Genomic DNA, 11,740 nt, shown 5'->3' on the forward strand with positions numbered 1-11,740 from the left:
AAAACCATGGAAGCCGCAGAAGCCAGCCGGTTAGAAAGTTAGAAAAGACATCGTAACCACCAGGCGACTAGACAGATCACCGTTATTAGCAAGCCCAGTTTCATTATCGCTACTATAGGGGTAATTTTACAGTAGTAAACTAAAATAAAATCAAAGGTAATGTGTTATTTCATCGAAGTTGATCGTGTGAGCACCGTCGGGGTAGTACTCGCTGAAGAGGATTTATAAACATACATCGCGCTTTTGTGCGTATCTTTTTCAGCAGATATATGTCGAAATATGAAAAAGAGAAAACAAGTTATCGCGCATAAAATTTTGATAATTATTTGCATCACAAAAGCCGAAGCAAACGGTGACCTTTCGAAAATAAAAGCTAACAGTTTATACTGTATGCGATTTAAAAAAAATTAAAAGATATTTTTACTTTAATTTATTTGCAGCAATTTGTCCTTATTTTATATATGAGAAAATTGAAAGCATTGCAGGAATTTAGATTCTCACACAATCGAGTATCATAGTCTTAGTGAAAGAGGCGCGCATGATTAATCGACACGAGTTGGTGCGTGATGTCGGCTCATTATGGACACGCGTGTCTATAAACCTCTGACAGCGAGAGAGACTCAAATATTTCAGAGTGATCTGCTGGAGTAGGCCGCGTTCCGCTCACGCTGGTATGGTAACCCTGCTCAATATCACATTCAATCTCTTCGCGCAAACGTCTCAACTGGCGGTACGCATAAATCTTGGTTCGCCGCAAGTGTGGGATACCGAGGACGAGGGGAATAGAAAGAAAACGAAGCACGGTGGACAGAGGGAAAGAGCGGCGACGAGAAAAGGGAAGAACAGATCGCGGTGCGACGAGAAGGAAGCGAAAGAGAGCGCCGGCCGGAGTCGAGTCGAGTCGAGACGAGAAACAATCGGCCGATCACGTGGGTGACGGGAGCCGATCGGTTGCGAGAGCCGGGGAACAGAAGTCTACGCGATGGCAGCCAATGCGACGAGAGCGGCGAAACCGATTCACAAAGCCAGGGAGCTCCGCCTACGTGGACGTCGGCTCATTCCTCATTCTCATCCTCCTTCTCGTCGCGGTCCTTCACGTTGTCGTTTCCGTTGCTGCCGTTGCTGCCTCGACGGCGCGGCGGCATGATCGGATGAACTTGGACGCCACCACCCCGTTGCTGCCTTCGTTCCTGCACCTCCCACCTCCGCTGCCGCATGCGGGGCATCTACGTGTCCTCCCTGTAACGAGCACCTTCCTCGTTCCGGTGGACGAGAGATCACTCGCTCTTTCATTCCCTACCTTCATTCGTGTCAATTAATGTCTCACCGAGTACAACGTTGCGCGGCTACCTTTTCCGTATCGTTTCTCTCTTCTGCTTTGCCCCCTACCTTCGTCTCGTACCATCCTCCGTTTACCGGATTGATCGATGGCACGAGCTGTCGCGATGAATTGGGCCTCGTTGCTGCCGTATTTTTTGGTGAGCTTTGGTCCCTCTCCATCTTTCTCGAGAGCTCAAGTTCAATTCGCAGGTTGCCACTGTCGCTAGCGGCAACAATCGCATTATTTCCGAAATAGCCTGACGCGTCGAATGAATAATCTTAGAATATAAATAAAAATAATGTCTTGAGATAACGCGTGTCTTGGTAGCGTGATAATGACTCGTATGTTGGCGTTATCTTTCGTTTGTAGATCGTTTGTAGATTCTAAATTAGGCGTGTTACGAAACATTCTTTACGATAAGGTAAACTTTCCATAACAACGCATAAAAATAACACATAATGGTATTAAAAGGACGCCTAACATATTAGAACATCTCTTTATGTTGCATATAAATTCTTTCCTCTCGCTTAGAAATCTCAATTGCAAATCTGCATTCCAATATCACGGTTCTGCATTAATTGGGATTCGCTGGAAGTTAAATACTGTTACGCTAAGTATGCGAGTGCAATAGATGTTAGGCCATTGGTGTGAAAAAAGTTGTACAAGTTTTCTGGCGAGGCCGAGAGAGTCCAAGAGAGGTAGCGTGGTGGCTATTAAGTAGCCGGCGCGGCGCCCCATAGCACGGATTCCAGAACTTCCACTTTTGCGGATAAACCCAAACTAATGAGGCAGTTTGGCTGCGTCATGGAGCGCCGGTTATATTTTTCTCTGACGCATCGAACGCTTGTCCATCTGTCCGTCCATCCATCTATTCCGGCTCTTCATGGTCGATCGGACGCAGGCATCCGGTAGCCGTGCCGATACCGAGGAGGAAGAGGAGAGACACCTTGGCGGAACGTAGCGAGGAGGAGATTGACGTGGCACGCTGTCCTGCTTGACAAGAATGTGACAAGAACCAAACTGACTTCGCTCTCCCGCCCGTTCCACACTCCGCTCGCCGACGTAGGCGGTTTCGACGCCGAAATCCGATCTTGTTTTTCTTATTACCTTAGGCTCCCTCGGCACGGAAAAAGAAGATCGACGATTGCGCGCACCGCGTCCGCAGAGAACGCTGCGCTAGATCGTTTATTAGTTTATCCGCGGGAGTCGTAATTGCACCCTTCGCTTCGCGAGTGATTCATGGTTATCGAATTAAATCAAATAAAACGATTAATATCTTTACAATATGCTGACACAAATTAGTAACGGAGCCGATTTCATCATTTAAAAATCGATCGCATCTCGTCGACGCATAACTGGAAATTTATGCTTTCGGATACGAAAAAAAAACTTAATAGACTTCGAGGAGGAGAGGGCGCAAGGATTGGCAGAATGGACCGTGAAGAAAAACCATGTCGTCCAGGTGTAATTCTTACTGTTGACCACCCGCGGTGTCGCGGTGAACAGATCGTTTTGCCGGTTTTTCTCGGTTATTAAGAAACCATCAATCTTACTCGGCGATCTGATCGGACAACGTCGCGCCACGGGATACTTGTGCTCGTGCGATGGTTCGTTGCCCTTTCTTTTATTACGATCATCCTAAGCTTTTCCGCTTATCGACACCGTCGACCAATTACACTGGTTTTTGCACAAGCATATCGAAATATCATTTAACTGTTTTCTTATTCGTCCAAAATTTGTCCGAAGCTCTCATTTTCGAGTCATATATATTGACGAAAGTGCAATTCTTGTCGAACATAAACCGGCTGCCATTGTTCTATCTCGTTGACTAAAAACGCAACCACGGATGTCTGAAATATTTCAAAAATAAATATTTTATAAAAAGCCGGCGGAAAACTCTCGTTATTAACAATTTATTCTATTTATTACAAGAGAAAAGCTTATTAGAAAGCTTTAATCACGCTGATAATAATAATCGTCGCTAATAAAACGTATTCACACGATCACATGTCCAAAATAGCACGTTGGTATTCCGGAGTAGGACCGTGATAAATTCAGCGAACGAGACGAGTGACGAGGATTCGTCATTCCCAACGCGAGAAGCCTGCACCTGAGCCCTTGACCGACAGAGATGAGGTCCACGATCCCTCCGATGTCAGTTCCTCGACGTACGATTCTTGTCCTACACGCGGCGGCTGTCACTTCCAGTCATGTCACGCGTCAAGTGACTTTTGCCTTCGACTTGGCGCACGTTTGTTTTCTCGTCACTTTTTAATATTACCAGCCGATTTTGATTTCACATAGTTTTAGCATTACGCGAGCTTTTCAGTCTGTCCCTCGGTCTGTCCAATTTTAATTGCACATCTACGTTCACGAATTAATTGATTAAATGTCTAATAAGTATGTGACATAATTTCAAACTGTTGTATAAACTTAATAAAAATAATTACACATATACGTATATATTCTCTCCTTTTTATAATAATAAAATATTTGAATAAATAAGACTAGAAAGATTATTATGTTTCCTTAATTTATTAAATGCCATAATATTCTTTTGTATTTTTAGTATGGATATTATTAGTATCAATATTTTTAATATCAGTATTATGATCGATTGAAAAATGAGAAGAGACAAATTTGAAGGAATCAAAATCATGGTACGGTCATTGATACGAACTGCTAAATGCTTAAACGTTCATTAAGACATCGCGATTCTTAATTGCAAGAACCACGATCACCTTCATCGCGCGGACGAAGACCGGAGACATTCGAGGCAAAACGATCGTAAATCGTCTCGAGCCAATCGGATGTGGCGAAGGCAGTGTTTGGGCCTTACTATCGGCGGCATTGGATAAAGGGTCCGGTCCACGCTGGCGTGTCCAATCCCTTGCGCAGTGCCCTCGGAGCGATTACCTTCGCGGCTTTAACTCGATCGTTCATGCTAATTTCATAACAACTACCCTCGCGCCAATGGGCGAGCACCGGCTTAGAGAGCCAGAACGATGAGCGTTCAGATGGAAGGGGAGAAATGAAACTAAAGGGGTCTGGACGGGCCCACCTTCTCGAGCGGAGGTAGCGAAAGGCGGCTATTTTGCACTGAGACGCATGTTCAAATCCTATAGGCGGGTCGTAAAATGGAGAGCTCATCCGAGAGCTTTTAACCGGGGATAGGAGGGTAGCGAGGCGAGGACCTTCTGCACGGAGAAGAAGGGAGGCCGCCAGGTCACCGTATGTGTTGTCATCGCGGTTGGAAGTCGTGACCGTTTAAAATTAACTCGCGCACCGAGGATTTATCGGTCCGACTAGCATACGGCAATATTGCGTCACGCGAGCTTATATCAGGCGAAACGTAGGAATATTACATGGAAGGAAAGATATCGACATTGTATTCATTATTGATATTGGAAGACAAATATCGACAGCAGAGATTTATTTCGAAGAATGTAGTTAGCAATAACAGATAAAAAGAAAGTTTTTCGAAATTAAACTTTTGAATGCTGTGTAAAAATATTCGCTTCTTATTAAATTTCCCAACTTTTATGTTTGTTTAGCAAGGAGAGATATCAAAATCAGCAAAATAATAATATCATTTTCACACAATCTCTACCATTGGAATATTTTTTATAAATGTAAAACTTAACGAAAGCATAAATGAAATGTGGAATTATGGTTTTAGGAAGATTAAGTATATTAGTATATCTAGATCCAATATATAATTTTCAACAAGGCAGAATCGCGTCGATGAATCTCATGTTCTCGCTATTATATGAATTGCAATCGTAATCCCACGTTTAGATAGATTTATAATGTAACTTTATTGTTCGCATATTTTATTTGTTGAATAATCTGATAGCATTTTCTAAAACTTATTTCTTGCATTTAAACTTAATTAATACTGTCAGATGATTATTTCATCGGGCATGACGTGATTAGGTCTGATTCATTTGCTACATAATATTACGCTTTGTCATATTCGTAAGCTTATTAGCTTCAAGACCGCGTTGTGTGATATAGGTATAATTAGAATGACGCGCATGTACTTCCGGATACAATGTCGGGCCAATGAGCTCGAGTCGAAGTTATTATCAATGTAAGGTTGAGTGGTAGGAGGAGGCGGTGCGGCGCAATAATATTTCGCGTTCCGCAATTTTTTGCCCATCCAAAGGTACCCTCTCTGAGCTCATCGCCGAGTCGCCGCGGCTCGCCGGTGGCTCTCCCAGTTCAGCTGTGGGTATTAATTTCACGAGAGAAAGAGAGAAACATGGAGAGAGAAGGGCGGGGAAGAAGAGAAGCTGCTGGACGAGCAGCAGAGGGGGCAGAACAAAACGACACTGAAGACCATCTATGAGATGAGAAAATAATAATAAAGTGGAAATGAGCGAGCCGGTCCATAAATTGCTCCGCTCCTTGTTAATGGTCTGGGGGCCCGAGGCGACCTCAGCTAAACGCGGCCCGGTCTGACCCGGCTTCGACTGTGTGTTGCTCTTTCACTCTTTCGTGCTTTCTCACTTTCCCCATCTCACTCCGCCTCAGGTCTCCCTTGGTCTTGGGGCCCGGTCGGAGAGGATCTGGTCCGACCCGTTCGAAGCGTTCTTTCTCTCTCTTTCTCTTGGAAGGCTCATTTCTGTACTTAATGGACGTCCAGAGATGCTCCCCCTCCATACTAAATCTTTGGATTCTTGAGAGCCAGAAAGAAGGACTAAAAGGGTCCGGAGGACACAAAGGGTACACGTCGATGGTAGGTACAGCCTGTGATTGGCGACCAGGCGTGGCTCTACCGACAGATATCCGCTCCTCTTTAAACGTGCCAGAACCGAACGCACGCTGAATACAAGTTGCATTTTCAGTGTATTCATTTTCGAGAGATTGCAAGCTTCTCGATAATAAAGTACACACACACACACACAAACAAAATCAAGTAATGTTAAAGTATACCGCTATTTGCATAAAACTAAGTGTTTCTTTTTAATTATATCAAACAAAGAGAAAAAAAGGAGAGAGAGAGAGAGAGAGAGAGAGAGAGAGAGAGAGAGAGAGAGAGAGAAAGAGAGAGAGAGAGAGAGAGAGAGAGAGAGAGAGAGAGAGAGAGAGAGAGAAGTTTGGGCTATTATATTACTTTATATTAGCAACCAAATTGAGTTGATTTATAACAATTTATCATTAATTATTTGTCTTTACGGTTAAATATCATTGGCAACGTATTTAAATAATTATAATAAATAAGTTATCAAAATCTATGTGCTAGAAATATCACATATAATGATAATAAATAAAGATTTCTTAGAAGAAAAGAGTATTATATACACTAGAACTTAATATATTCATTTTTATAATAAATATTAATTAAATGCCATTGAACTTTTGCTTGTAACGTATATCATTTCTTAAATTTATTGCTTTGTTAATGTTAATATTTTAGTTGAGTTAACAATATTTTAATTTTCTTAATAAGATAGATTCTATTAGTATATACCTCGATATATACTTAAAAGATATATTTTACTCTGAAATATATGTTCATTTTTTTATCGTTCAAAACATTTGATAAAAAGTTTGAAAACTTGATATTGTAAATATGAATTACTTTAGAATTATGATGGGCTAGAAAATTACTACAATTCTAGTACATTTCAATAACTTTCAAATTCACAATTAGCAAAGAAGAGTATGATACATCAGAGGGCAGCAGAAATCAGGAAGCATGTTGCATCCTCTTTTGGTAACAACTAGAAACTCAAGCGCAGATCGATCCATGATCGATGGAAACTAAGAAGAAATATTTTCTTCTTTAATTAAGAATAGTAATAAATATTAATTGAAATACATTTTCTTTTAATTAAACATAATATGAGCGTAAAATTTAGGCTTCAGTGTTACGATAATACAATATTACTTACAGTTGATAAAGAAGAATGTTATATTTCTTCCATTTTTCCAATGATATGTAACGCACGGTGCATACACGACTTTGGCTGCGGTCCACTTGACGCTACAAATGCTTCGAAGCATTCCTCTTCTCTTTTCTTTCAATGAAGAAAGAAGGAGAAGAAGAACGCTCCAAAGCATTTGTAGCGTCAAGTGGACCGCAGCCTTTACAGTTGATATTGAACTGTAATATCAACCGAACTGATACAACATACACTTTTGCAACTGAATAAAAAGTTGTTTCAGTTATATATGTATATATATTGATTCATGTCATAAGATAAAGACCAAATAATCTTATAGAAATGTGTGTGACTGTGTAAAATTTACATTGTTAGCTTATAATACGAATTTTAAAATTTATTATCTTGATTATAATAATTTAAAAAATCACGAATTTAAAATTAAATTAATTATTCAAATATTTACGTTAATAATCGAAAAGTTTATATCGACAATTGATAATATTAATACTTCTTAATTATCTTCGGGCCTATGGAACCCCACTGATAATCATAAAACTCTACCCATTTTGTAATAGTATCTCGTTGGTACATATGTTCAAGATTTCATTAATCCAGGAGAAGATAAAAAAAGATTTATTTAAAAACCAAATAATATTGTAATGTTATATTACATTTGCATACTTTTTTGTTACTTCTCTATAATAATCAAACACATATTTACTGACTTGTCTGCACTTATCCATAGAAGCCAAGAACTCGCTTTGAGAAAATCGGCCAATGCTATGACAACATATAATATCTTTGTTAATACCGTCAAATGCAAACGTAAATTCCGCTTTTGCATTCTGTAAATAAATAAATTATGAAAATAATTATTTCTTAAACAAATAAATTTTATTATTTATTACTATTTATAAATACTTTTAATTGTGAGCTGTCTGGATCCATGATTACTTCTCCTGTTTCTTTTTCTATCATGCAACTCACAGCTGCAACTGTGTATTTCATGGAAAGTCCAGAATTAATTAGTGCCAAACACGCTGCATTAATAGCACAAGCTAGTAGCTGAAATTTTATTTGTTAACTTATATATTATTCAATTTTTATTCAAAATATTTGCTAACATAGACAAAGCAAAGTCTTACCCCGCCAGAATCTTGCATCTCTTGCAGATTGATGCACACCATAGTATTAGGATGAAATGAAACTAATATAGCAGATTCACAAGTCTCTTTTATATATGTTTCAATTAGTCTGTCATCCACCTCTAAAATAATTGATAAACAACCATACAGATCCAACGCAATGCCGATAGTTTGTAATAATTTTATTTCTGACAAACTCACTCGCTGGTCCTTTAAGAGGCGTATGTGTAACTTCAATAGAAACTCTGTCATATGCCATTTTTTGGCTTCTCGCTTCTAAGGGTCCATTTACACCCGCGATAATTGTTGTATCACCTACGTGAGAGAAAAATTAAAATATTATACTAACAAAATATTGTTTATAATGTTCTTTGTATGTTTGATTTATAATAATCATTTTATACCTTGCATAAACATTGTAGAGCCATCAGACCTTGATAGTAAATTAATTTCGCAATTTATTGGTCGTAGTATACAATCAATTTCAGTAGCTTCTTCTGTCATTTCGCCTAGATTATACAGATTCTCTACTGCAATAATTGGCAAGATAACTTCTTTTTGGTTAGGTTACTCCAACTGGCTATGGAGTAGAAAGGCGTCTTCAACCCTGCTCCTATCTGGCGCTTGGCAAGATAACAATGTAAGAGATTAGGAATACAAATTTTGTTGAACACGAGACGTCATCAACAATAAGACAGTTTATTTTCAATAATAGCAGAGAGAAGTCTGACTGAAAGACATACTCACGTTTCAAATGCAACCTGTCCACTGGCGCCTCTACGTGCACAAAACCTGCATTGAACTACATAGCCATGGATATTTCCGGAGGGTAACATACATACATATACGATTCTGGCTGCGGTCCACTTGACGTTACAAATGCTTCGAAGCATTCCTCTTCTCCCTTCTTTCAATGAAAGAATTTGTAGCGTCAAGTGGACTGCAGCCTCTGTCCTATGTTATATACATTTAGTAAGAGTATACTTGACGTCATTTACAATAATGATTGCTTTATTCTTGTATTTCTTGAAAGAAATGACGATAAACATCGATGTTTTGTTCGTTGACTATTAATATAATTCTTGTCTAAACTTCTTATTCTTTTTATTCAGTTGAAAAAGTGCAGTTGCATCAGTTTGGTTAATATTACAGTTCAATATCAACTGCAAAGTTGTATACGTTGCGCGTTACATATCATTGGGAAAATGGAAGAAATATAACATTCCTCTTTATCAACTATAAGTAAGATTGTCACGATCTATTAATTACGATAGTATCGCTCGCAAGCATTTTTTATGTATAACTAGTGTGATATACTCAATTAATATATCAAAAAAGCACACGTACAGAAAAAATTTTGAAACATGAACGAGCGAATTACGTGTTCTTTAACGAAAGACGGAATATATTCGTGGACGCACATTTCAGCTTGTTATTCGCACTCTCGATCTCATACCGCTTATCGCAAGCTCGCAGCTCCCTCGTTTGCATTCGTTCGCGTTTGTTCGCGATCGCGACAAGCGAAGTGAGACCGCCAAACACGCGACCGTTCTCTTTAATCACTCAATTAATTATTAATTCCCGCGCGTAACGAGAGATTCAAGCTATTCACTGATGCGTTTTCCCATGCGATTCACTTATCCCGAGTAGAAATCGAAACGGAGGCAAGGGACGCGAATTTCGAGGTTATTGTCTCACTCGCGACACGCGGGATAATGACTCTGTTAAGATTCGGATGTATCGCACTACTCGTACTTCGAAACATTTATTTCTTATGTAAAATTCACTCACCGATCATGGAGAGCACCGCAGGAGATTCGCTAAATCACAGCCGGGAGGGTGTCACGTACGGCGTCCAGCACGGCGTTCATTTCGCCCAGCGACGGCATCCCACTCGTTTCGGTCGACGCGAGAAGAAACGGAATATTCGGCGTACGTTCACTTTGCAACACTCCGTAACCGGATTTCTTTTCGTTCACGAGAAAAGAATCGCGAGCGACAACGTTTCGAGCACCGACGTTGAACGTGTCGCGTAGTACTTGCACCGCTTGCGCGCGCCCGGCGCGCCGTTACCGCCGCACAGTCGGGCGAGACTACGAACGTGATTGGCTCGCGAGTCGAGCCCCCCGATGCGGCCAATCACGTTCGGCCGCTCCGAGCCGCCGGCGCGGCGCGGCGGCCGCTGACGCTGAGCCGCGGCGTACCAGGCGCGACCTGACAGCAGCGTATAGTCAAAGTCGCCGCGCGGCCGATTGTTTTTGCCGGTGAGTGGCCTTATCGCTTGTTTTCGTTAACGCTCGGAGTACCGTTACCCGCGGAAGTCACTCAGCTATCGTTCACCCGATGGATTGTGCACAGGTAGGAAGTGTTCGTGCTCCGCGCGCCCGTCGCCGCCGCGCCGTGGCCGCCGGGCTTGGTGCTTGTTATTCGGAACGCGCTCGTTTCCTGCGATTGGCAATCCTGCTCCTCGTTCGCGGGAATCGCGGGCCGCCGGAATAGTCGAACGCGTTTGCAAGTGTATCAAGTGTCGGAATAAATGTGTCGCGCGAATCGCTCGCTCGAGACAGAGACGTCGAGGCAAAGGTATGTACGGTAATTGTGAATGATTTGCTTTTGTTGTGATATTCACGGGCGATAATCGTGCGCTTGTCTCGCCATATTTCTGGACTCGGATGTGGCGTTCATTATCTCGTGTCGCGCTTATTGAACGCTGTGCCGGAATTGTCATATAATTTATCTCCGATTTTCTCCGCGCGGAAAAAGAATGATATTGTGTCGTATCGAGTGACTCGCGCGAGTAACGGAACGTCGTGATACATCGCCCGTTCGTGAATGCTTCATAATTTCGTGTATTTCGCGTCGCGTCGCGTTAGCGGCCGGCAATCACGATTCTTCGTCGTGCAAAGGGTTAATAATGCAGTTTTACTTTTGCGAGATTTTTGAGTTTGATACGTACTGCGCGTGCAATATTTAATTTCAAAAGCGTACGTGTATCTTTGATTAATCAACTGCGCGTCGTTACTGACCGTCCGCTTAAGGCCCGGTCTACAATGGATGTTGTAAGTCGTAAGTCGTAAGAATTGACCAATCACAGTTCATTATTCTCCTTGCGGTCGAAGAATAATGAACTGTGATTGGCCAATTCTTACGATTTACAACTTACAACATCCATTGTAGACCGGGCCTAAAGCCCCTTGTACAATAGACGATAGCGATTGCGATAGCGATAGCGACAAAGTTGCAAAGGTATAGCTTTGTCGGCAACTTTATCGCTGTCGCTATCGCCTATTGTGAAAGGGGCTTAACTCGCGTAGTATCGCGCCAAGTTGCCGACATCTTGGAACATTTCATCGACATTAACGTAATGCTGTGATGAACGC

The 11,740-nt window shown here is 41.4% G+C and overlaps 1 protein-coding gene across 4 annotated transcripts in view; it reads right to left on the reverse strand.

Annotated features, from left to right (window-relative positions):
• The window catches only part of Rrp46 (exosome complex component Rrp46), an 88,043-nt gene extending 78,832 nt beyond the window's left edge, over positions 1–9,211 (reverse strand). Inside the window, exons 1-6 of one of the 4 annotated variants that reach the window (XM_071706214.1) lie at positions 9,108–9,211; positions 8,765–8,977; positions 8,562–8,675; positions 8,361–8,482; positions 8,137–8,280; positions 7,833–8,060 (exon numbers count right to left, since the gene is read on the reverse strand). In XM_071706214.1, the coding sequence (XP_071562315.1) occupies positions 7,878–8,060; positions 8,137–8,280; positions 8,361–8,482; positions 8,562–8,675; positions 8,765–8,864 (663 nt within the window). In that variant the 5' untranslated portion in view covers positions 8,865–8,977; positions 9,108–9,211 and the 3' untranslated portion in view covers positions 7,833–7,877. The other 3 variants (XM_071706213.1, XR_011718133.1, XM_071706212.1) reach the window with 3 other exon arrangements.
• Positions 9,212–11,740: the final 2,529 nt, after the last annotated feature.

This window comes from Temnothorax nylanderi, unplaced genomic scaffold, assembly GCF_030848795.1.
Source record: "Temnothorax nylanderi isolate EJ_2023f unplaced genomic scaffold, tnyl_v1.0 TNYL_tig0050_pilon, whole genome shotgun sequence".
Lineage (NCBI taxonomy): Eukaryota > Metazoa > Arthropoda > Insecta > Hymenoptera > Formicidae > Temnothorax > Temnothorax nylanderi.